The sequence below is a fragment of the Pituophis catenifer genome, unplaced genomic scaffold (genome assembly GCF_029215685.1).
Source record: "Pituophis catenifer annectens isolate HBS135680 unplaced genomic scaffold, rPitCat1.0.hap2 SCAF_2, whole genome shotgun sequence".
Classification (NCBI taxonomy): Eukaryota; Metazoa; Chordata; class Lepidosauria; order Squamata; family Colubridae; genus Pituophis; species Pituophis catenifer.
Window position 1 is genome coordinate 180,813,889 of NW_027256882.1, and position 26,642 is coordinate 180,840,530.

Consider the following 26,642-nt stretch of genomic DNA (forward strand, 5'->3'; position numbering starts at 1 on the left):
TGTTTCTTTATAGCCTGTATAAATGAAATGATTTTATTTTTCCTTATTTAATATTTTTGGTAGCATCTGTGATACAGAATAAATAAATTAATGGCATGTTGAGGACTGGCATTTCTCAGAATATATACTATTTACTTAATAACATTTTTAAGCCAAAATCAGTAACAACCTAACTCAGACAGTCTGTGTCTTTACACTGAGAATGTGTCCTGGAGAAAGAAGCTTGTATTCTGGAATTCAGGCAAATCCTTACAGCTGCCAACTTGTATTGTCAGATTCGTTGGAAGTACATGATTGTTGATGAAGGTCACCGGATGAAGAATCACCATTGCAAGCTAACCCAGGTTCTGAATACACACTACGTAGCCCCACGTCGTTTGCTGCTGACAGGAACTCCACTACAAAATAAGCTACCAGAATTATGGGCTCTGCTCAATTTCCTCCTTCCAACTATCTTCAAAAGTTGTAGCACGTTTGAACAGTGGTTTAATGCTCCATTTGCTATGACTGGAGAAAAGGTAAGTGCTGAAAGAAGCATCTAAATCTTTTCTTCAACCAAGGCCTTGTGAAGTTCTGCACAACCCTCCACTGAAGAACAGAATTTGCTTACTCTTTGTGGTGGATTCCCCAGTGTATCATAATAACCTATTGCACACAACTCTAAATAATCTGATTATAGTACTAAAGTATAGCATCGCCCAAATCTTGGGATTTTATGATTGATTTTTTTAAAAAAATGAGTTTTGTTTTTGAATAGATTGTTGATTTTTTTTCTGAGAAGACTACCCTCTTAAAGGATCAAATTTGAAAGGTGGAAATGTTCTTGAATTGTCTGAGCTCAAATGTCACCTGTCGCAATCTAAAGAATTTTAACGTTGCTGTTAACAAGATTGGATATTGGTTGTGCTAGTTACCCAAAGCAGCAGTATTTTAATCATTTTTTAAAGTATTAAACATGGATTTATTCTAGCCAAATAAAATGTTCCTTATATTTGAATTTAATAGTTTCTCAGATACAAACCCAAGTTTCTGTTTCACCTAGAATGCTAAACGAATTATGGGCAGAGTATATGTGTTTATCATACCTGTATTCCACCTGGTCCCAGTAAAGCCAACCAAAGCCAGCTGTATCGGTTGGAGCTGTTTGCTGGTACATTGGGCACTTACTCATATTATCCCATAGTTCTAATGTGGTTTGACACAACTTTTCTGTGAAATTAATTGGTCATTCATTGTTGTAGGCAATATGTTAAGTTTAGAAAGCTGGAGTGGAATCAATGAAATAATATTTTGTTTTTTATAAGTGTAGATATATAATTAATGAAAGATATTTTAAATATTGGTGTTTCCTTGAATTTGTTGTGTTTTGATACAGGTGGATTTGAATGAGGAAGAAACTATTCTAATTATCCGTCGTTTGCACAAAGTTTTGCGCCCCTTCCTACTGAGAAGGTTAAAGAAGGAAGTAGAAGCGCAGCTACCTGAAAAGGTAATTATATACACTGGAAAGAATCTGGAACCTGTTTGGCTCATGGAAAGTAGTGTTTTATCATTAAGTTGATCTTTTGAAATCTGATAGCTGCCACTTCATTTTCTTAGAAAAGATTCTGTTGGTCAGGAAAAGTGCCTGGTTGCTGTGATATTCAAGAAGGCACATGACTTAATAGAAGAGTTGATGTTCATTACTACTCAATGCCCATAAAAAAAGGCTTAGAATAGCAGTGCTGAGAAGGACATGAATCTGGAAGGATGAAGAATATTGCCACGCTAGATGGTTTGTTGGTTCTGGTGTTTATGTAAATGTGTGTGGGGGGGGGGACAAAGAGATTGCTGCTAAGGATGTCAGAGGTAAGCAGCCCCTTCATGTGCATTTGATTTCTCTGTCAGCAATCTTGGGCCTTTTTTTGCTGTCAAGTGTCTACATAGAATCCCAGTTAATAGTGGACCAAAAGAGCTAGAGCTCTGCCGATAAATGTTTGACCTCTCATTTTCAAGAAATGCTCTACTGCTTTTTCTGTATACACCTGCAAGAGATAGAGAAAGACTCGTTTCGGCTTTGATCTATATTTTGATAAGAGATTTAAGATGAAAAGACAAAAGTAGCTGATACTTATAACAACATCCCCCCCCCCAAATTTTAGATCTCTTCGACCATAGACATTAAAGGACATTACTATATATCAGAATACCAAAACACACTGCATGAAGTTGTCATGTGACAAACTAACCCGTATGTATTTGTATGCAGTGTTGCAACACACATACAAAAGAGGCAGAGTTTGCATTATGATATTACAAATATGTTTGTTATTTACCTCCGTAACCACCCACTCACCCCAAAACTCAAGATTTTTAAAGCAAATTCTCATCAAAAAACCCATTGTAACATTTAACAAGAATTGGGTTACCCTTAGTCCTATGAAAATAACCAACATTACCCAGATTGTTCACAGTGCCTAAAAGTTTGGTATCTTTTTTGAATAGTTTGATCCTCCAAATATGAAATATCATTTTTTAGTGATATTAGAGGAATTTCCAATCAGAAAATTTTGTATGATTCTGTAATTCTTGTTAAATGTTTGGGGGAAACATTATTTTTTCAATGTTCAAGTTCATAATTGTATTGGTCTGACATCTGCAATCCATATGTCATGTTATATAAAAATAAAATAGCAGAAATCCAACAGAATGGCTTCAAATAGATTGGCAACTAAGGTTTTTTGACCTTGTATGGAATCTCATTTTAGAAATGCCTGCAAGGATGATCAAATCAAGTGGATTTGGGATGACCAGCTACTATGGTCCATTGTGATTATTATGAAAATGGTGTCGTCTGCTGCTTGCACAGCTGCAAGAAATTAATCTGAATAGATTACACTTTCTAGAGGAAAAAGTAACTAAAGTGTCTCAAAATTGATGCACCTAAATCTTCTCAAGTTTTTTTTATTTTGCTTGCCCTGCTTCAGAATCAACTCAGAAACATCCTCTGCCATATTTGTCTAGGAGTTCACCAACAATACATTAATGTTTAAAATATTTTACTATACTATTTTACCTCAACCGATTTCAAAGCTACTCATAAAGCTTTTGTTGAATTCATTTTTATTATTTATTGCAGTAGTGGGTGCCCCTGGTCTGTTCCCAAATATCCATGGGGCTTACCATCTAGATCAGCGGTTCTCAACCTGGGGGTCGTGACCCCTTTGGGGGTCGAATGGCCATTTCACAGGGTCGCCAAAGCCCTCTCTTACCCCCCTCCCCATGCCTTCACTCACCCTCACTCTCTGCTCTGTTGGATTGCCAGCCGTTCGTTTACCCCGCCCACTCCCAATCTATTGCTGCCTCCGATTGCTAGAGGAAAAAAAACGGTTTAAATTCTTGCCGCGGGGCTTCAAAGGGCCGCCCTATAGCCAGTGGTGCAGCCAAACCGTTTGTTAAATTGCTGGCTTGCCCCGCCTCTCCGCACCACTATTTATTGCCAATAAATAGTGGTGGGCGAGGGGCAGGGGAGCCAGCAATTTAACAAATGGTTCGGTGTTTTTTTGTAATTTTATTGGCCCGCGGAGCTTCAGCATAGGCTAATTAGCCCTTGATTAGATCGGCTCCCGACCCTCAGCTGATTTGCTCTCAGCTGTTTTGCTCAGGGCTCTGCTGCTTGCTTGCAAAGAGTGCAGATTTTTCCCCCTAGCTATGCTGAAAAACGAAACTGGAAGTAAAGCAGGCTGTTGGCTTTGCTGTAACGTTGGAAAATTAGGCAGGCAGATTTCTTTTCTTGTTCCTCACCAAAAAAGGTAGGTGCAAACAATGGGAAATTTAGGGAAAAAGAGGAGAGTTCAAGATTTTAAAACACAAAAGAAAAAAAGCTCTATTTAACTAGGGAATTGTAATAATTGAGATACTATTAATATTATTTTTTTACAAAAATAGATGAGGAATAAATATGGCAAAAGGGAAATATAGAAATTGTAAATTTAATTGAAATGACTAAACACTGTTTAAATTTATGAACCGGCCAAATACTCTGTTCAAAGAAAATACATTGTATGTTTGTATATGTGTTTCTAATTATTGTTATTTATTCATATTTGTTCTCTTTTATTCTTTAAAGTTTAACAATTCATTCTTTATCTTAATATCTTTATATTTGTTTGGGGTTGGCTTTCTTCCCTTTCATCTTTTTTATTGTACAGCAATCTTTCTCCTCAAACCTACCACCTCTCTCTTTTCTTTCCTTCTTACTTTCTCTTCCTCCCCCTCTTCTTCTCCTCCCTACTTCCTCTTCCTTTCTCCTTCTCATCCTCTCTTCCTCCCTCTCTTACCCTCACTCCTACCTTCATCCCTCTCTATTGCTGTATCCTTTTATGCATATGGACTACTCAGAGGGCTGAAAAAGTTATTTCTGACTGGTCCTCGCACTTTTGACCAGACCTCGAACTTACGACTGTCCTCACATTTTATGTTTATGCCCTATCTTGTCACCATAGTGAAGAGAAGCAGTTGTGAAATGAGTGACACGGTTGTTAAGAATGCTACAATGGGCATAAATGATGACCAGTCATAAATGCGAAGACCGGTCAAAAGTGCGAGGACCTGTCAGAAATCACTTTTTTCAGCCCTCTGGGTAGTCCTTTTGTGCATATGGACTACTCAGAGGGCTGAAAAAGTTATTTCTGACTGGTCCTCGCACTTTTGACCAGTCCTCGAACTTACGACTGTCCTCACATTTTACGTTTTTGCCCTATCTTGTCACCATGGTGAAGAGAAGCAGTTGTGAAATGAGTGACATGGTTGTTAAGAATGCTGCACGGGCATAAATGTGAGGATGGTCATAAGTGTGAGGACCAGTCAAAAGTGCGAGGACCTGTCAGAAATGACCAGCTAGCCACACCCACCCAGTCACATGACCTCCAAGCCATGCCCATAAAATAAGCCACGCCCACAGAACCGGTAGTAAAAAAATTTAGAACCCACCCCTGGTTGGGGGTCACCACAACATGAGGAACTGTATTAAAGGGTCGTGGCATTAGGAAGGTTGAGAACCACTGATCTAGATTATGATCTCCTAGTTCAGCTTTTTCTCTCCTCCCTTCTCCCTGTCCTCTTTGCATGCAGTTTGGTCATTTCCCCCTGTGGAAACTTCTGTCACTCAATATTGCACAAGGGAAAGGATGTCACAATTTGAGAGAAACTAGAGACAGAAAAGTTAATTTTCCTTTTCTTAAACCCTATGTCCTACTTTAGAAGATACTTGAAAAAATAATGTTCAAGCCTAATTTTGGCATTAAGAATGAGTATTCATGTGAGCATACATGCATATCTTTATGAGTATTTTTAAGAAATGATCATAGAACTTCTCTATTTTACTTCTTCTTTGACCCCTCTATTAACCTGTAGCATCTACAAAGGTGGTCTTGAGGAATACGGCATTTAAGGTTGAAAAGGATGCTTATCCTGACTGAATGCATAATTAATTGACCTTCCTGACAAAATCTTTACAAATTGTCATCTAGATACCAGGATCCTATTCTCCACATCTACTCACACTGGAAAAAAATAAAATGAGAATAATTACAGATGTACAAAGGTGCCATATACAAAGCCAGTATATCAGGAGTGAAATCCAAAATTTTTCCCTACCAGTTCTGTGGGTGTGGCTTGGTGGGTGTGGCAGGGGAAGGATATTGCAAAATCTCCATCCTGCCCCACTCCAGGGGAAGGATACTGCAAAATCTCCATTCCCACCCCACTCTGAGGCCAGCCAGAAGTGGTATTTGCCGGTTCTCCGAACGACTCAAAATTTCCGCTACCGGTTCTCCAGAACCTGTTAGAACCTGCTGGATTTGACCCCTGCAGTACATTGATCCAATGTACATTTTCAGCTCTGCCTAAAAACTATGGAGATTTAATACATGCACAGTGTTCTACACAAAGCTGCATCCCTAACCAAATAAATTTTAAAGGTGCTGCTTAAATATGATCAAAAATTTGAAGAAGTGCTAAATGTCAACCACCAACATAATGTTGGATTCCATGCAGTATGAAAACAGTTTGCGTTTTAATGAATCCATGTGTCTTCTCTCTTCCAAACAGGTAGAATATGTTATTAAGTGTGATATGTCAGCATTACAAAGAGTGCTTTATAGGCACATGCAAGCAAAGGGAGTGCTGCTTACCGATGGATCTGAGAAAGACAAAAAGGTTTGGAGAGCGGATTTTTTACACTATTGTGAAAAAAGGGTGGCCATTCTTTTATTGGACTGATTTATTACATTCCTGAATTGGAATGCAATCTTCAGCATCCCTAACCAGTCAGATTACTTCTTTTTTGGAGCTCAGGACAGGACATAATGGCTGGCTTCAGCTAGTTCACAGGGGGACTCCACGTTAGGTAAACAGGCTTGTGATCCCAACCTGGAAAGGGGCAGCAGATAGGAAATGGAGCCAGCATGGAAGGTTTAATTTTCTAATATGTGGAGTGTTCTGTAGATAGTCGGAATGAGGCATAGTCAAGTGCAACCAAATATTTGGATTAGTAATAACACTCCATTGATGTACAAATCATTATATTGGATTTCTGATCATAACAGTATTTTAAAGCACAATGGTCAAAGCATTCATTTGCTCCCAAATTTGAAGCTGTATCCAAGTGGTTGGGTTCCCTGCTGTAGCATTCATTTTTTGAGATCTTCCATGAAATCCATTTCAAATGATGTTGCTGGATAGAGTGCGCAATATGATAAGAGATGGTTACCAGTAGAAGAAATTTGTGGACTTTAAAAAAAGTAAAGATAGATTTTTACACCTTCCTCAATACTTTATGTGCTTAGTTTATGTGTTGAGAACTTAAGCTGCACCCAAATAATAGCAAAACAAGACTAAACTAAAACAAGAAACTTCAGGGAAATGAAGCTTAATACATTGAATGTCCCATGTCTGGTTCCTTTTTCAGTGTCCTATTCATATAGCTATAACTATCCAACATTTGCTCTATGGTTTGAACAGTGTGGAAGAAACAGGCCCCTGACAATGTAGGTATGCTATAAATAGTTTGCCTACTTTGATATTTTTGACACTCTTTTTCTTGCAGGGCAAAGGTGGTACAAAAACTCTCATGAACACTATTATGCAGCTGCGGAAGATTTGCAACCATCCATATATGTTTCAGCATATAGAGGTAAAGATGTAGCATTGTTAAAGAGGAGACTAGCAAAGAGAAATGTGCTGGAGCAAATGTGTTGAAGGATGGGTTAATGGGAGCGTGTGTGGATAAATTACTGCCATGTCTATTTAACCATTTCCCAGACAGACCCAGCTCATAATCTGGGGGTTCCTCAAGCAGCAGATGGCAGTTGTGGCCAAGAGGACCTTTGCTCAATTTCATGTTATGCACCAGTTGTGCTCTTTCCTGGATCAAGAAACTCTTTTTTCAAACTCTCATGCCCTGGTCATCTCCCTTATGGACTACTACAATGTGCTCTACATGGGGCTACCTTGAAGAGTATCTGGAAGCTGCAGCTGATGCAGAATGTTGCCACACAAACAGTTTTGAGCATCCCAAGGGTTGTGCATGTAACACCTTTGCTGTGTGAACGACATTGGGTGCCAGTTTGCCTCTGGGTTCAATTCAAGATGTTGGTTATCATCATTAAATCCCTTCATGGCATAGGATCAGGCTACCTAGGAACTGTCTTGTCCCAATTACATTGGCCCACTCCACCTGGTCTCGCTGGGAAGGGCGTATTACAGACCCCGTTGCTTAAACAATTTCAACTGGCAAGGTCTGGGAAGAGAACCTCTGCTGTTGCTCTCACCCTATAGAACATCTTGCCCCCAGAGCTGAGACTCTTCTGGTCTTCTGGAAGAGCATGAAGACCGGGCTCTGCCAACTGGCATGGGAATCTAAGAGTGGTACGCAGTTGTATATGTTTTATTATTTTTGTTCCTGAAGCAAATAGCTCTCAAGGAATATTTTGTAGCAGTTGTCTATCCTTTTTCTCCTCACCCTGGCATCAAAAATGTAGACATTGTACTCTGTTGTCCAAAGTGATATATACAGAACTCTGCAAAGAAGAAGAGAAATCTTCAGTTTGTTTTATTAGCTGAAGCTTTCCAAAATGTCATAATTCATGACTTTCCCTCCTTCCTCCAGGTTTATTCCAAAATTAGAGAAGCTCACGGGTTAACATTTGGTTCCTCAATATAGTATTGTATTTAAAACCTCAAAATGTGTTGACTTCAATAGTTTCCTGTTAGTTTTTTTGGAGAGCACCCAGTAGAGGAAGGCTGATTGTGAAGAACTGTGCAACGTTATAAACCCTAAGTACTTGGAAGTTTGCATTCATGAAATAAGCAAGCAAAAATCTCCAGCTGCTTTGAAAATAAACTTAACTATAATTGAAACATCTGTTTATTTGAAAAACTGTTCAACTGTATTAATTTAAATGTTAAAAAGAATGGCTATCTTAGTTACTAGCCTAAGATGTGCTCTACAAGCCTTCCAGACTATTAACTATCAGAATGCCTTTTGAAGGCGAGAAAACCCTCTATTGTTATATTTGGCATCATTTCTTCATATTTATGTTGGTTTCCATACATTTTGTTACAGGAGTCCTTTTCTGAGCACTTAGGCTTCACTGGAGGCATTGTGCAAGGGTAAGTTGCATACTCTAAAACTTTGGGACTATGTCTGGGGTGTCAAACCGGCAGCCCACAGGCCGGATGTGTCACATGCAGGCCACCCCCCGCCCCAGTTCCACGAAGGGAAAGAATATAGGGAAACGTCACATGACAGCAACGTGACGCTGAGGGTTTGATACCCATGGACTATGTGTATGTTTTCTTTGTGAAGACTCAACAGTCTGAACCAATAATGATTTCACGCTTGGCTTCTTAAATTCCAGAGGCATCTCTTACCTGTTCTTGATGGACAATCCTGGCACTAGGACAATTTCTAATCATATGAATTACTGTTTGGGAATGTGATGCTTTTTAAGGTCTTGGGCTCCCTTAAAAGCTTCTCTGGATTTAATTAATTTAAGATCAGTACAGATAGTTCTCACTTACCGACCACTTGTTCAGCGACCATTCATAATTGCAATGGTGCTGAATGAGTGGTACAGTTCTCAAAGCTCCAGCCGCCCCAGTGCCCCTCAGTCACGTACTTGCAATTTGGGTGCTTGGCAAGGAGCTCGCATTTATGTTGATTGGCCATCATAAAGTGAGCTGGCAGTCACATGATTGCCATTTGTGACCTTCCCTGCTGGTTTTCCACAAACAGAGTCATTGGAAAAGGCTGGCAGGGAAGGTCACAAGTCACTCTGGTAATTCCCCTTTGCCTTCCTGCACTTGCACCCCATTGTACTGTCCATGCCCCACTCTTCCTGTGCTCGTGCCCCACTGTATCATCTATCCCTGAGGCCTTCCTATGCTCATGGAGCACCACATCATCCATCCCCCACCATTCTTGCACTTGCACACAGCATGTGCCATACCTCCCAAGCTCTCCTCCGGCCTCCCTCAAATTAAGTCTAGCCTGTATCAGCCCTTCCAGAGTCTCTCCTGGTCTCCCTCACTCCCTGGAGCATCCCTGAATTGTTTACCTGGGATTCCTTCCAATTTCCACTTAACAACCTGCAGATCTTGGGGTTACAGCATCAACCAAGACTGTTGAGATTGTTGTTGCTAAGCAATATGATGACATGACATGTTTTATTACCGCCCTCCTTAGCAATGGAAATTCCAGTTCCGGTTCTTATAACCTGACAGCTATCTGTAAGAATAGCTTCTATTCATAAGGCAACAGCAAAGGCCTGGTTTATTCATAAAAACAACTAGAATATCCTAGTTTTTCAAACTTAAGAATATAGGACTTCTGTGGTTTAAAAAGAAAAGAGAATTGTTCTGTATATATTTGATATAGAAGGGGAATCCTGAAGTTAAAACATGTGAATCTGGTTGTTTTGGTGAGGAGAAAAATCTTCCTTTTTCTCTTTCTCATGCATAACCTAGTCTTGATCTCTATCGAGCTTCTGGGAAATTTGAGCTTCTAGATCGTATTCTTCCCAAGTTGCGAGCTACCAACCACAAGGTATTGCTCTTCTGTCAGATGACCTCCCTCATGACCATAATGGAAGATTATTTTGCCTACCGTGGATTCAAATACCTCAGGCTAGATGGTAAGTTTGTCAGTAAGTTTTGGGCAAATTTTGTATTGGGAAGTAGCAATTTGACTTGATTACAGAGTTTGCTTGAAGAGTTACCTAAGTTATGAAGTTTTGAGCTTCATATAAAAAAAGTGGAGTATAATTTTCCTGCATCAAAGATAAATAAGTGTAGGTATGTTGTGCATACCTACATATCTACACATACATACATACATATGTATGTATGTACTGCATGTGCAAGTTGCCATGTTAAGCCACTGTGTTGGCAGTGGCCATGCACTAAGAATGCAGCCATTCTTTTTCATGTTCTTTTTGCACAAACATTTTCTCAGGCCTAAGGTCTGGATCATTTATGTGAAGAGCAGAATGTTCTTCTTCAGAGAAAAACAAGAGTGATATGGTAATGGCTACACCATTCAGTATGGGTGGAATCAAGCTGGGTGGTTCCTCACAGTGTTATTACATGCAAGCTGCTTAGAAGTGCTCTCTTAAGATGTAAATCCTTTAAAAAGGATTTAGTTGTTTTCTAGGTCCATACCTTTGCCCCATAAGGCCTCTCCTGGCAATATATTATAAGCCACATAAAAAAACATTGTACTTCCAATGTGAGTGTGGAGCTGCTTTTTAAAAGTAGAAATGGCTCATTCTCTTTCAATATGGGCAAAGGGAAATTCCCTTTAGTGCTGGTACAAGCCATTTGAAAACATGTGTCAGGTGTGCCCCAGTCAGGTCCCTTATGAAAGAAAGACCTTCAATTCCATTTTGGTGAAGTGATAAATTCTTTTACTAAAGGTTGCTGGCTGCAGTAAAGTCAGGCTAGAACTAAGTTTCCCATGTAAAAAGCAACAAATGTTTTTCTCTCATCCCAGTTCTCTCCCATAACCAGTTTGTCTTCAGCCAGTGAAGAACCGCATAGGTGTTTTGAGAAACGCTGAGATGTTTGGGGCAGTTCATGTTCCATTCAAGAGTACATGGCCTTGAGCGCTGGCACAAATTGATTCTGTGCTTCCTTGGTCTTCATCAAGCTGTAATCCCCCTCCCTATTTCCATTGCATCCCCACAAATGTTTATTGCCCATATTCTCTCCCGGTGTGCCCTCCCTGTGATGGCAGGATGCCAGTGTGATGCCAAGCCAAAGAAGGCAGACCTGACAGTATGTAATACTTGAGACTTAGAAATTATGAACTCTGATCCACCAGCTTTGCAGTGAGAGATCCAAACTTGAACTAAGGAGAAATTTCCTAACTGTGAGAGCTATTAAGGAATGTAACAGATTGATTCTTGAAGTTGTGAGGTTTTCATGGGAGGTTTTCAAACAAAGGTTGGATAGCCATTTATCCTGCATAGGCAGGAGGTTGGACTATAAAATCTCCAAGGTCCCTTCCAAACCTCTGATTCTGTGATACTTTTCCCATATTCTTTTAAACATTCTGAAATATGGAGCTCAAGCTTACAACAGTTGCCTGAGAATATTTTGTAAACAATTTCCCTTCCACATAAGTGACATTTGTATTAAGACATACCTGATTAGTGGTAGTTGTGGTGTTTGAAGGATGCATTTATTAAAAGAAATACAAATTGTTCTTTCCATTTCTTCAGTGGCCCATCAGGTTCTTTCATTTGGCTAACTTTTCCATTTTCAACTTGCCATTTTGTTGTCTCAAACCACCATATAATGTATGATCGTTTTTCCAATGACTATTTTTGTTAATGCTGTCCTGAAATTATAAATCTCTTTTGGATAAGAGATATTTTGAATCTATTTCTGATCCTAAAATAGCACTGATTGAATAGGAAGCCTGTCATATATTCTGGTAAGTATAATCTACAGTGACGTATTTGTGATCTAGTTCCAATAGATTAGTCCGGTTTAGCCAAGGCAAAAGTTCTTTCTCTCTTTTTAATTTTTCTTTTTCCACTCTCGATTAAGGTTTTGTTCTTTAATCCAGCTTTAATTTGCCCTTCTGTAAAGAAAGAGATCAAAAGTGGATACTGAACTTTTTCACTCTCCCCATAACACTTTGTGCAGAGGAATGAAAAGAGGCATTTATAGAGTAACTATAAATGGATGCCATGTAGTTTGAAGTATTTGCAGTCTAGTGTATTATGTAGCCCTGTGGCATAATCTGCTAAAGTTTGTGATTAAACTCCTAACATTGCTCAAAAATGATGGTCAGGTTATATTGAACTGACTACCAAGAAAAGCTTAGGAAAGAATAAACATTTTTATTTTAAAAAATATGCACTTCTTTTTTGTTGCCCACTTATGACTATAATTAACAGCCATAGTACTCTGAGAGATTCATTTGTTTCATGTGGTCATTACTGGCTTAGGTTGCTGATATCGAATGAAGGTCTAGATGTTAATTAATATTATGATCTGGGCATTATAGGCCTGTCCCAATAATTTTGGGAATGGCATAGAGGAAAATTCCTGGTATCTGTTAACTGCAGCTTCTCTTGAGTGTTCAGTTTTAGCTTATTCTTCAGCTGTTGTAAAGTTCAGAACTGAAAGGAAGCAAGTTTTATAAAGTAGTTAACAAAATGCAATTTCCATGTGTTATCATGATGATTCTGTCCAAACAGTGTCTTCCAATCCAAACCACCTGATTTATCCTTATAAATTCTCTTAATATTGTTAAGAATTGAATTCTTCAATTGTTATGTAACTTCTCCATAGGTAATAATTCTAAAATGTCATTTTTGTCAATTTTGTTGAAATATGTTTTTTCTCTATGACTTCTTCTGAGTTTTGGAATTTTTGTAATAGCTTTTATCCTGAAGTAAAATATTGTAGCACTAGGGGAAACCCTCTCTTTTCTGGGCTTTTAAAGGGACCACTAAAGCTGAAGATCGTGGCATGCTGCTGAAAACTTTCAATGAGCCAGGCTCTGAATATTTCATTTTTCTTCTGAGCACCCGAGCAGGGGGTTTGGGATTGAATCTGCAGTCTGCTGATACTGTGATTATTTTTGATAGTGATTGGAATCCTCACCAGGTAACAAAAATGTTTTTACTATGATTCATAGTAAAATATGGGAAAATATTTATAAATAGAGCATTAACCTTTAATGGTGAGATTAAAGTTTGTAATGCTACATATATAGTACTAATGCTAAAGAAAGGACTTTTTATATTTCATCAAGGGTTGTGGATTATAAATATAAAGCATATTTATTGTAGTTTGTAGTTTCAAGAATATCTGGATCTTTGGCATTCCCCTTCTGCCTACAATCTATAACGAGATTTCTGGCAAAATGGGTGATTACAGTTTTAAAATATTGTGATAAATAGTTCTTCTGTGCCCTTAGGAGAAAAACAAAAAAATGATCTCATCTGATAATAGATCACTTCAGGAGCTGATAGTATAAACTCTCATCCTAGTCTGGTCTTTCTTCAGGGCACAGCCTTAACTATCTTGAATCAAAGTTAAAGAGGAACCTTTAATTGCTAGTTAAAACCAAAATTGTACCCATGTGCCAAATCAAAGGACTGTCATGTGAAACCAAGAAATACTTATCAATTAAAATAATATCTCTGTGGGAGATGGATGGTAAAAAGTGTGAAATACAAACAAGCAAATGAGCAAGCAACCAAGCAATATAATAAGGATTATTACACCAATAAAGATTTAGAGACCAAGAGCATCCCTTGATGTTGCTGCTGTCCTCTAAACATTACCTGGATAACTCTGAATGATGGGTTACAGTACAGAGCATTTGTCTTCAGTTGGTAGGTTGGGACACTCCACCAGTTCAGAAGTCAGCCAGAGACCTAAAGAGCAGAGAGTTAGACAGAAGCATTTCCTCTGATCTATGGGATTAGAAATGGGTCTCCAGATGCTTGTTTTGGTCTTAAGGCATGAATGCTGCTTTTATAAAAAGGGAGAGCTATCCAGTTTTGGGCCCCACTGCTGGTACAACATCGTCCCTTCTGTCTTTAGGATGTAGCTGAAAGAAAGCTGAGCGTAGTTGGTGGACAGTGAGGAAGGTTTTTGTCTACCACTCTAGGACTTGCAGGCACAGGATCGAGCACATCGCATTGGGCAGCAAAATGAAGTGCGAGTGCTGCGCCTGTGCACTGTGAACAGTGTGGAAGAGAAGATACTTGCTGCAGCCAAGTACAAGCTGAATGTTGATCAGAAGGTGATCCAGGCTGGAATGTTTGACCAGAAGTCCTCCAGCCATGAAAGGCGAGCTTTCCTGCAGGCTATCTTAGAGCATGAGGAGCAAGATGAGGTAAGAGGCAACGAGGGGTGGCTTTCTCCTTCTCTTGTGCGTGACTGAGGAATGTGTTGCCTCGATCCTTGCTCTCTGTAATCCTGAGGCCAAGGGACTGTGGGCTGGAAGGAAGTGGCATGAACCCTTGTCACCCTAGGAAGTGAATTTGAGTGTCAGTAAAAGGTGCTAGATTGACAGCCCTGGAGACTGAACTCCTCTATCTATCCACAGACCAGATACAGCACGGGCAGCGGCAGTGGCAGCGCAAGCTTTCCCCACACTGCCTCAACCCTGTGCCTCAACTCCGACTCGGAGGAGCCACCTTTAAAGGTGAGAGGGGTAATTCAGTCGCCGCGCCCGTCCAAGTCCTTAGTCCTCACTGTTTTAAGAATGTCAACAAAATTGTCAACGCTGATGGGGAGCGTCTGCCACGTGGCTACTGTCCACTGAGACCACCAGATATATTTTCAGACAAGTAGCCAAATCAAACTTGAGATGGTAAAACAATCAGTATAAAACTCCAAACACACGAACTGCCATGCGGGAATTAAATGGGAAAAACTTTGAAATCTTTCAGGAAGAAGATGAAGTTCCAGATGATGAAACGGTTAACCAAATGATTGCCCGACATGAGGAAGAGTTTGATCTTTTTATGGTGAGAGTGGTTAATTTGCTTGTTGTATTTCATAAAGGTCAGGTTTATTCTTCTAAGTTCAGCCTATTACTTGAGGTACATTAAGTTAGCTAAATTTTGTTTAGGAAGTCAGTAGTAGATACACTCATGCCAGAGGAAAGCAGGGCATACATATGTGCTAAAGAGAGAGGAAATACATGTTTAAGAAACTTTTGCAGATCCTTTGGATTTCATAATACTTGAGAAAAATAGTTCCAGGGCATTAACAAAATATCACCTAGTTCAATATAAGTATCAGGTTCCTTCACATGCACACACACAAGAAGCTTGTTACTTTGTGCTGTTTTAAGGCTGTTTTGAGAACCATGGGAAGCCTCGTATTATTGGGGAAGAGAAGATTGTGGTTATTGATAAAAATGTCCTCTCAAAAAATGAAAGAGCAAGCAAGAACAAGCAAGATCCTGTCAAATCATGTATATTTCATATAGACACTTATGACTTGCTATGGAATTGGGACAAATAACACTCTACAGCTGTTTCACTTTAGGCTACCTCCAAATCTCTCCAAGTTGCAGTTTGCTTTCCTAGGAAAAATTCCCTCTTCTCTCACCCATTTCTGTCCCACCTCGTCCAATAGTTTTAAGTCCTTCTCCTTCCAAGTAGAGAAAGGAAGTTGGAAAAGGAGGGAAAACAGCAGCCCCCTATCTTCAGTGCTGGAGGAAAGTGAAGTCTCTTTGAGTCAGACTTGACTCTAAGGGGCTTATGGGCACATCCTTGTTGAGAAAAGTGAGCATTGATGCCAAACGTGAGTATCCCCTGCCTTCTTCTGTTTTAATTTCCCAGTCTAACCTGTATTCCTGAGAGACTGGTGGTCTCATCCAAGAACAACCAGATTGACTCTTGCTGTACTTACTGAGATGAGTCAACATCAATTACTTGCCTAACTATTTATACAGGAAGTGATGAGGGACATAGGCAAGCAGGCGTCGTCTTCTCCATTCTCAGCTATTGCATGGGGAAGAAAATACTAGCCAGACTGGGCAGCTTACTTTCCAAAAAAAAAAAAAAGTGTATTGTAGCATATTGAAATTGTATATATATCAATATAGCAGTGTTAATGTGAGACCAATACAGTTCTCTGCATTCTTGAAAAAAGTATACCTGCTTTCAAATCTGCTTTCACATAACTGTATAAATCTATTTCTTTAAGAAAAACCTTTGGAATATACTTGAAATAATATTTCAGGTTTCAGAAATCTATCAAACCAAGAAATCTGGAAAAAAATCTTACTCATTTTGGTGACGCCAATAAGATTACAGTCCATCTTCATCCTCTTAGATCTCAGGAACCACTTTTTAAATGAAAAGCCAGTTTGTTGTCCATAGTTTTGATTTATTTACATTTTCCCAGCCTGATAGTGAACTTCAAAGTGGGGCTAGATGGAAAGCACCAATGGGTCATTGCATTCTCTTTCTGATATTGTTGGGTTTTAGAGTCTAGAATAGAATAAAGTGGAAAACTGAAAAATTCTTCCATTCTATGAAAAAAGATAATCTCACTCTAAGGCAGAGATTGATGGATGGATTGATTGATTTTAAATATTTTCATATTCTGGCATGTTGCTTAGTAGTGATGAACATTTTACTCCATCATATCTGAATGTTGAAACAATATTATAGACTTTACTCTTCACAAAAAATTGTGTATTTAGTTATTCAAAATCTCTTAATAGTTTGTCAACTGATTTGCAAAATTAACTCCAAACATTTAAGATTGATGGTTTTCCTGTACCTGATAATTCCCCTCTAATTAAGATTGAAGGGACTTTGTTATGTTGAAACGGTAGACTTGCATCTGTTCCCAATAAATGACTATACTGAGCATAAACTTAGAAAATCCAGTGCAATACCACATGTAGTTTAAATTGCTGTTCTCCTTCTGCAGCGCATGGATTTGGATCGCAGGCGAGAGGAGGCCCGCAATCCTAAGCGAAAGCCGCGATTGATGGAAGAGGATGAGTTGCCCTCTTGGATAATTAAAGATGATGCAGAAGTAGAAAGACTAACCTGTGAGGAGGAGGAGGAGAAGATGTTTGGTAGAGGTTCCCGTCACCGTAAGGAAGTGGATTATAGTGATTCCCTGACTGAGAAGCAATGGCTCAAGGTATACATGGTACAGCATCGTTCTCCAATGATTTTCTCAAATTTTATTTCTACCTATCTCTGTGTTGTCTGTGTGTCTGAATGTTGAGAAAATACCCAACACAAGAAGTTTTGAGGACTAGCTGAGTTTACGCAACCAAATTTCAATTTGATCGTTCTTTTGACGATTTCTAGCCATGAAACTCTTCCACTGCTAATCCTTACTTTTTTGTATTAAATAGGATGGATTGTTTTAAAAGTACATTTCTTCAGTGCCATCCAAAACTTCTGTTGGGTATTATCAACTCAACCGTGTGGAACCATGTTGCTAAACTTAAATTCAATTGATCTCCTTGACAGATGTCAAACATTTCAGATGCAGAAAGCCTACTTACTATGCAGCTGAGTGTGCCCTCTTCTTGCCTGTCCCAGCAAACATTTCATCCTATTTGTTGCTGGGCAGTATCCAGAGATTGGATGTTCTCCGTCTTTGGCCATTAAGAGGCAGACTGGGGGTGGGGGATGGGGAGAAGAAGCTGTCCCTGAGCTAGACTAGGAGGCATCACCCTTCCTTCCGTGATCCAGTCACTACTACTGCAAGAGAAAAGGGGAGGCTTAGTTAACTGTGATCTTCTAGGACACTATTCATTTGTAAAATAACCCAAAGATTGTTGGTTTGTGCTTTACTTACACCCCGATCCTTCTGCTCTGTTTACCACCAAAGTGTGTTAAGAGGAGAGAGTGATGATTGAAGCTAATAAGAAGGATACGTATGCAAACATTCTCAAAATTTTGTGCTATAATTCATCTTTTGAGTCTTGGAGCTAGACAATCTTGTTCTTCTGTCTTATTATCAAATGTTATCCTGGTAAGGGCAGGCTTCCAAGCATTTATGTACACTTCTAAGGATAAACTACAGAAAGCATCCCTGCTTAATGTGCCTGCTCCACTCAGCACTTGTTCTTTGTTCCTGAGGTACTACATTCTTACTCATAGAGGGTATTAACTCATTCTTGCTGAAGTTCTGTAAACTGGACCACAGGAAAAACAGTGTCAAATTAAAAATTGGAATCTTTTTCATAGTAGTCACTAAGAAGACCTCATGTGAAAAATTATCTGTCTTAAGAAATCAAAGAAGTCAAAGTAATCTGCAGTTTGTTTCCTGGCATTTTTGTGCTAACTTCCTTTGTTGTCAGGGCAGAAATGTATAACTTCTATTATAACAATAGTTATACTTTTCAGTATAGTTCATACTTTTTCTGAGATAACAGCATAAGGCAACCTATAAAATAGCAGTTGCTTTTCTGCTTAGCTATGTAGGATACTTACCAAGTTTGTTGTGGTGATTATGATGATTTCATCAATAATGGCCATACTTTTACTAGACTCTTACCCAAGTCTAGGGCAGATATTTCAGCAAGCTTGCAACATATCAGGCAACTGAGCCTTATTTTCACTTCTATAGTTATTGTGGACATGAAACTGCTACATTGATGGTTTTATGAAGATCAGCATTCATTCAACTTCCTCATTCAAAAACATCTGATTCTGAAACGGATGCCTGTTTTGGTGAAGGAAAGGAGATTAATTGATGTTACAGAATTTGAAGCGATGGTTCCTAAATTGCTGGTCCCCATAAAACTATAACTATGTTGACAGATACAAGGCTACAAGACTGGGAATCCTGGATTTCGCCTTTACGCTTTCAAAATACACTTGGGCATTATAACTTCAATTCATACAAGATATAGAGTCATCCAGAATTCCTTAACTTTCCTATCCTTAGCAGAACAGCTTGGGCCTCTGTCAGCAGGAAGAGATCTACTTACTGGATTAATTTGGATTGGCAGTGAACTTAAAGCATTGCTGAAGATATATTTGAAAGTCTGGGCTTTTCTCTTTTTAGATTTTTAAAAAATAAATTTACATGTAGGCTCCAGTTTGTGGAAACAGCAGTTCCTTATATGGCTGAAAAAGCAATGAATATGCATTACAGATTTTTAAAAAATTATGGCCTTAATGCTACAAGATAGTTGCTGATTAAAAGAAAAGTCAACATACAACCAGCAGTTTTTATGGCTTCAGTTCAATATTTAAAATTAAAAGGCAATAATTACATTTGCTTCAATAATAATTTTTATGGAAAGAAGTTGACTTCTGCAATCAAACATGGAATATTCCAAATTAGTGTTTGTCAAGAAAATTGATTAATTTAAACTTGATGATATTACCAAATCAGCCTTTGAGCATTGAAGGTAGAGATCGTATGTGTGGGTTTATGGAGGGACACCCTGCCTATTCACTTCCTAAATACTAATTGGGAACAAGAAGAGCATCAACGGATCAAGATCAAGTCCTATCACAGGATTGTGTGATATTTGCAAATGACTTTCTGATACAGGAGAGAAGCTTCTTCGGGTGCCTTCTTACTGAGGCATTCAACACCTTTATTTAACCAATGAAATAATTCTAAGAACAGAGCCTAAAGCAAAATGGTGACATCATTTGTATGTAGGCAAAGCAATGGACTTCTTGAATCATTCCAGTGATTGGACCACTGCCCAGCAACAAATAGAAAAGAAAATTTGGTCTTAACTATTAATTTTCCTTCTGTTTTTTAATGGGCAGTAATCCAGCACTTGCCTGTTCTAGGATACCTGTTCACTATGGAGCCTGTTGGTGGTTGGGCTCCTTATTGCTAGGCTAAGAGTGACTGGTTGTCCAGAGGAAGAGGTGGTGACCTTTTAGTCCAGCCCATTTATATTTTCCTTAGCATCTGCCCCCATTGACTGGGCAGGGAATATGCCTTCTGTCTGGACTGCTACCTATCAAACAAGTAGAAACAAAGAAGGTAAGACCAAGTTTTCTGTTTTATGCCATGTTTGAGGGTGGCAGGGAGAAAGATAGCCTAGCCTTTTTTTGCTTCTACACAAAGATATGTCAAAAAGTAAAATGTTTTAGCAAAGGGTAATGGCGATCAACACTTTACCATAGAGACATAAAGTAAAATCAGAATGACCTGCCAAGCAAGGTTTTTGCCTCTACTTCTTTTATTGCAGATCTCTCTGTTATTTTTTGGTGGATCTAATGTGTTCATTTTTTAATCTAAAAATTGCACAAAAGTAGGCAAGTTAGATATAAAAGGTTAATCAGGTGCTAGTATTATGCTACTGTATTTCCCTGAAAATAAGACCCCATCTTATTTTCTTTTGGGCCCCAAAATAAGCACCAGGTCTTATTTATTTTTGAGGGATGTCTTACCTGCTTCCCTTAGGACCACCGCAACCAGGCCTCACATGCTTTGACACCTGTTGTACTGCTGCTCAATTTCTTCTGCAGCCGCTTGCAGCCAGACACCACATGACTCATCGCACCGGTGCTGCCATTTGTGTAGGTGCGTTGTGTGCACAAGCAATGGCACCGGCATGACATGCCACACGGCGTCCTGCCACGAATGGCGGCACCAACACAACAAGCCTCATGATGACCTGCCACAAGCGGCAGCACCAGCACAATGCGCCATGTGGTGGCTGGCCACAAGTGGTCACAATACCCGCAGAGAGCAGCGGTATTGGATATGGGGTGTGGGAGGCCTGGCTGCAGTGGTCCTAAGGTAAGTGGGTGTGGAAGACATGGGACAGCTCCATCCCCACACACCTGCCCTAGCTTGATTTTTACACATGCACTCATCCCACCTCGTACAAATAGATGGTGGGTGGGGCTTAACTAGGGCTTATTTTTGGCATAGGGCTTATATTAGGCACAGATGTGAAAATCGGGCTAGGGCTTGTTTTCAGGACTGGCCATATTTTCAGGGAAACACAGTATGTAGATTAATAAAAGGAAATTTAACCGGGGAGCAGGGGGACAACAGGAAGGGCTGTGAAATTGGAATAATGAGTGGGAGGAGCAGGTATGACGGGCGCAGGGGGTCATATCAAGTGTTGGAGGTGCGCATGCGCTGTCTCCGAGCGATTGCACACTCCGGCCCCCAATGTGTGACTCGTGTCCTGGGTTGTGTAGAGTCTCAGGCCCAGGGTCCGCGGCTGATGTTGTGTAATGCCAGGTCCGTGGTTAATAAAGCCCCCCTCATTTGTGATCTTATTTTGGAGGGGGGTGCGGACCTGGCAGGTATTACGGAGACCTGGTTGGGCCAGGAAGGGGGGGTCCCCCTCGTCGAGATGTGCCCGCCAGGTTTCCGTGCATTTCATCAGCCAAGGGCCCAGGGGAGGGGTGGGGGAGTGGCGGTGATTATTAGGAAAAGTCTTTGTCCGAGGGAGACCACTGTACCTCAGATAGCCGGATGTGAGTCCCTTTGTGTGAAGTGGGGCCGTGGGGTGCAGATGGGTTTGCTGACTACGTACCTGGCTCCCTGCCATGTGGCAGCGACCCTGCCCGAGTTACTCGACGTCGTTGCCGGGGTGGCAGTTGATACCCCCAGACTTATTGTCATGGGGGATTTCAACCTTCCATCCACGGGTGAGGCGTCAGAGGCGGCTCGGGAGTTCATGGCTTCCATGACGGCCATGGACCTGACCCAGTTAGTTCAAGGCCCCACTCACATAGGGGGACACACTCTGGACTTGATTTTTGTCTCTGGTCAGTGGTTGAATGATCTTGGTAGAGGGGACCTAGATATTAAACCCTTGTCATGGACAGATCATTCACTCCTTCAACTAGACTCTCCTACCGCCTTCCCCCGCTGCAGGGAGATGGAACCGACCAGATGGTTCCGTCCCAGGCGCCTGATGGACCCCGAAAAGTTCCTGACGGAGCTTGGGCCGTTTCCTGAGACTAACACACGACTCGACTGAAGAGCTGGTGGCCGCCTGGGAAAGGGCGGCCGCTGGAGCTTTGGACCGCGTCGTGCCTTTGCGGCCTCTGACCCGATGCCGATCTCAATTGGCACCTTGGTTCTCTGAGGAGCTGAGAGAGATGAAGCGTCGGAAAAGACGCCTAGAGAGCATTTGGAGGACTAGTCAATCCGATTCCGACCGGACACAGGTGAGGTCTTATATCAAGACCTACCTAGTGGCGATAAAAGCGGCAAAATCTAACCATTTTTCCGCTCTTATCGCATCTGCAGAGAACCGCCCAGCCGCCTTGTTTAGGGTGACCCACTCCCTTCTTCGGGGGGGAGTGCGGGAAGATCCCTTGCAGGGTCGTGCTGAGGATTTTGTGCAATTCCTGCACGATAAAGTCGCTCGGATTCGGGATGGCTTGGACTCCGACTGGATGAGTCCACGGGAGGAGACGAGGGCAGGTCTTGAGAATGTTATCTGGGAGGAGTTTGATCCTGTGACTCCCGAGGATATGGACAGGGTTCTGGGTAAGATTAGTGCCGCCATGTGTTTATTGGACCCATGTCCCTCCTGGTTGGTGCTGGCCTCCCGGGAGGTTACACAAGGCTGGCTCCAGGGGATTATAAGTGCTTCTCTGGGTGAGGGTGTCTTTCCTGCCGCCTTGAAAGAGGCGGTAGTGAGGCCCCTCCTCAAGAAGCCTTCCCTGGACCCGGCTGAATTAGCCAACTATCGTCCAGTCTCCAACCTTCGTTTTGTGGCGAAGGTTGTTGAGAGCGTGGTGGCACGACAGCTTCCCCAGCACCTGGATGAAGCTATCTATCTAGACCCGTACCAGTCGGGCTTCAGGCAGGGGTACAGCACAGAAACGGCATTGGTTGCGTTGGTGGATGATCTCTGGAGGGCTCGGGACAGGGGTTGCTCCTCTGTCCTAGTCCTATTAGACTTCTCAGCGGCTTTTGATACCATCGACCATGATATCATGCTGCAGCAGTTGAGGGGATTAGGAATAGGGGGCACCGTTCTGCGGTGGTTCTCCTCCTTCCTCTCCGACCGCCTGCAGTTTGTGTTGGCAGGTGGGCAGAGGTCGACCTCGAGGCATCTCGCATGGGGAGTGCCGCAAGGGTCGGTCCTCTCGCCCCTCCTGTTCAACATTTATGTGAAGCCGCTGGGTGAGATCATCTGTGGTTTTGGGTTGAAGTGTCATCTGTACGCTGATGATACTCAGCTGTACATCTCCACCCCAGACCACCCCAACGATGCCCTTGATGTGATGTCCTGCTGCCGGGAGGCCGTGCGGGTCTGGATGGGGAGGAACAGGCTCAGACTCAACCCCTCCAAGACCGAGTGGCTGTGGCTTCCGGCGCTCCAATATAGTCAGCAGGTGCCATCGCTGACTATTGGGGGTGAATCTTTGCCCCCCACAGAGAGGGCTCACAATCTGGGTGTCCTCCTGGACGCACGGCTGTCTTTAGAAGAGTATATGACGGCCGTGGCTAGGGGGGCCTTTTATCAGGTTCGCCTGATTCGCCAGTTGCAGCCCTTTCTGGACCAGGACGCCCTGCGCACGGTCACTCAAGCCCTTGTTACCTCCCGGTTGGACTATTGTAATGCTCTCTACATGGGGCTCCCCTTGAAGAACACTCGGAGGCTCCAACTGGTCCAGAATGCGGCCGCGCGGGTGGTTATGGGTGCAACTCGTTGCGCCCACGTGACACCCCTCCTGCGCAAGCTGCACTGGCTCCCAGTGGTCTTCCGGGTGCGATTCAAGGTGTTGGTTACCACCTTTAAAGCGCTCCATGGCATAGGACCCGGGTACCTTCGAGACCGACTTCTGCCACCAATAGCCTCCCACCGACCAGTCCGCTCCCACAGAGAGGGTCTCCTCAGGGTGCCATCGGCCAAATTATGTCGGCTGGCGACACCGAGGGGGAGGGCCTTCTCTGTGGGAGCCCCAGCCCTGTGGAATGAACTGCCCCCGGAAATACGTAAGATCTCCGACCTCCGGGTGTTTCGCTGTGCACTGAAGACCCTGTTGTTCCGCCAGGCCGGGCTATCAACATAATAATTTTAAATTGGGGTATTTTAAATTTCTGGGATTTTAATTGGAGCCTAATCTATTTAATGATTTTAAATTTTAAATTATTGTTTTGTTGTGTTTTTAAATAGGCTGTACACCGCCCTGAGTCCTTCGGGAGAAGGGCAGTATAGAAATAAAATTATTATTATTATTATTATTATTATTATTATTATTAATAATAATAATAATAATAAAAAAAAGGTTTTTTTTAAAGAAACAAGACACTTTCCACAAATTGGCAAAACTGTTAAAGAAATTAGGGGAACTGTAAATCTCTGAGTAACATTGTGGCTTTACTCTAACAAAAGAATACTAATAAGAGATGTAGCTAAGAGGAACAAAAGCATTTCCGATAACTGTATTGAATCATTACATAGGTTTTGCTGGGAGGATAACAACAATTGCCATAACAGAAAACAGAAAGTTAATCATTTTGTAGGAGGAAAATTATTCAGACTTGGTTTATTATATAACGGAACTGTGTGCCTAAATTTCCTTTCTCCAGTTCTGTTTCATGTACCAGTGAAGGTCCACACCGTGTTAAATCAAGAGCCTTGGCTTCTCTCTGCAATTTGGCAAATGCTGGCTGGCAAAAGGGGATTCAAACATTTGAATGGGGTGTTGCAAGAAGGCTCCACAAAGCAAATTCAGTGATGGCAGTCATCTCTAGCAAGGGCCTTGCTAACAGCTCCCATACCTACCTTTTATACATTATATGAATTACATGGTCTAAACCTCCTTTATGGCTTTTCCTTTTCTTTTAGCCCTGAGAATTCCTGCTTGCAAAAGTATTCAGCAACTCTGAATAGCTGAGCTATGAATTCAAAGAGAATTGTGTTCCCAAATGGACCACAATATGGTGCCCTGTGGGTTTCAGACTACAATTCTACAAGTTTTTGCTGTTGGAGAGGCTAGCTATTAATCAAAAATATCAAGAAGGTATCAGGCTGCCTCATTAACAATAGAGACTTGCGAGTGAAATTAGTTCTGCTTCAAAAGAAAGGAAAGCTTTTGTCATGTGATAGTCATGAGGAAGGAGGTTCTAGTTCTGTCCCACAGAGATATTTTTTTTAGACCCCAGCAAATTTTTATTGTTTTTCTGTTACCCTTATATAACTGGAGCCTTTAAAAGTATATGACACCTTCTGCAGGCCTAGGCAGCATCCTCGGGAGTAAACAATCAATATATACAGGACACTTCTCAAGATTCCAGTATAGCTCCAGCCTATTTATATTTTACTTCAGCATATGCCAGAACAGTATAGCCAATGGCACCAGCAGTATTTCACATCTTACAACTTTTCTGGCTATCCACAAATTAGTCACTAATAGACACAGAGACACCAGGAGAAAATGGAAGCTACGATTGTTCATAGTTCCTTGATTAATTACATCCCATTCTCCTTTCTCTGGAGGAGACTTTGGCTGAGCCAAGGGGTGAAATGCTGGGACATTGGATGGAACTAATGGATGGAACTAAATATCATGTAAAGCAGGAAGAGCTTTGCCCATTCTTGTATTTTTGTTCCAGTTGTAAGAGAAACACAATGACAAGAAGTTCTGTGTATGTCAGGTTTCTGCATTGCTCTGTGTATTAGCCCGTGTTGAAATATGTTACTTGTAGTTTAATGAAAGGGACTCGTTCCATTAATTCACGTATAAATTCACATTCTTACTGTTTTGAGGAATTGAGTAAATCAGAGATGTTGTAGCTGTCTCCCAAAGGCCAAGCCTTAAAAAAATAAAACAAAAAGAGATTTCTGAGCTAGTATTTGCTTACATTCACTCAAGAGTCTTCTCATTCTATTAGATTTATTCTTCACAATTTTCCAAATTTATCATACTCCATATAAGCCCCAAATAAATAACTACATTTCAGTTCTTTAACAGCTAGCATCATGATGTCCATGGACTAGTTTTTTCTAGGTCAGAAAACACCTCATGGTTGTACACGTGTGTTGCCTTGTTGCAGGGAGGGTGGCTGATGCTAGATGTAATGAAAAGGGACCCTGGAATTTCATGCTATAATTTCCATTTCTGTTCTCTTTGATCCCTCCAAACTAAACATAATTAAATAGATTGCTTCCTTTTTTGAAGCTGCCAAGAATAGTTCATTAATATATTGAGTCTAATATTATATATTTGTCCACCAATGATTCTCTCCTAGGCCTATATATTTCTTGGGCAAAAAGAAGCATGAGTCTTGAGGAACCTTGTAATATATCTCACTATCCAAGATCAGAAAATCAGAGCTGTCACCTATTCATTAAAAAGTGAGGTTTCAGTCATAAATTGAATGAGCCTTGAGTTTAAAACCCAGATGTTCAAAATGGAATGAACAATCATTGGACCTATTTACATATATATATCTTAATTAATTAAATTATCATTCCTTTTCCCATATCTATTTTCAGTATGCCATAATTCCCTATAGGTTAATCAACCAGTTTTCTGTTAGGGTCTGAACTAGCAGATTATGGATAGAATAGGAGCCAAACAATTATTTCAAAGAAAAAGTGTAGATAGTATAAAAATAGTGCTGGGATTAAGTGCTTCCTTCTTCCAGGCTCTTAGAAGTTTGATGCCACCAATTAAGAATTTAAG

General features: G+C 40.9%; 1 protein-coding gene across 5 annotated transcripts in view; it reads left to right on the forward strand.

Moving 5' to 3' along the window:
• The window catches only part of SMARCA4 (SWI/SNF related BAF chromatin remodeling complex subunit ATPase 4), a 55,852-nt gene that overhangs the window by 20,778 nt on the left and 8,432 nt on the right, over positions 1 to 26,642 (forward strand). For 2 of the 5 annotated variants that reach the window (XM_070938233.1, XM_070938234.1), the window contains exons 18-27: positions 276 to 518; positions 1,376 to 1,489; positions 6,091 to 6,198; positions 7,088 to 7,174; positions 8,606 to 8,652; positions 10,009 to 10,175; positions 12,998 to 13,161; positions 14,174 to 14,401; positions 14,961 to 15,038; positions 16,963 to 17,190. In XM_070938233.1, the coding sequence (XP_070794334.1) occupies positions 276 to 518; positions 1,376 to 1,489; positions 6,091 to 6,198; positions 7,088 to 7,174; positions 8,606 to 8,652; positions 10,009 to 10,175; positions 12,998 to 13,161; positions 14,174 to 14,401; positions 14,961 to 15,038; positions 16,963 to 17,190 (1,464 nt within the window). Of the gene's footprint in view, positions 1 to 275; positions 519 to 1,375; positions 1,490 to 6,090; positions 6,199 to 7,087; positions 7,175 to 8,605; positions 8,653 to 10,008; positions 10,176 to 12,997; positions 13,162 to 14,173; positions 14,402 to 14,614; positions 14,714 to 14,960; positions 15,039 to 16,962; positions 17,191 to 26,642 lie in introns of all 5 variants that reach the window. The other 3 variants (XM_070938235.1, XM_070938236.1, XM_070938232.1) reach the window with 2 other exon arrangements.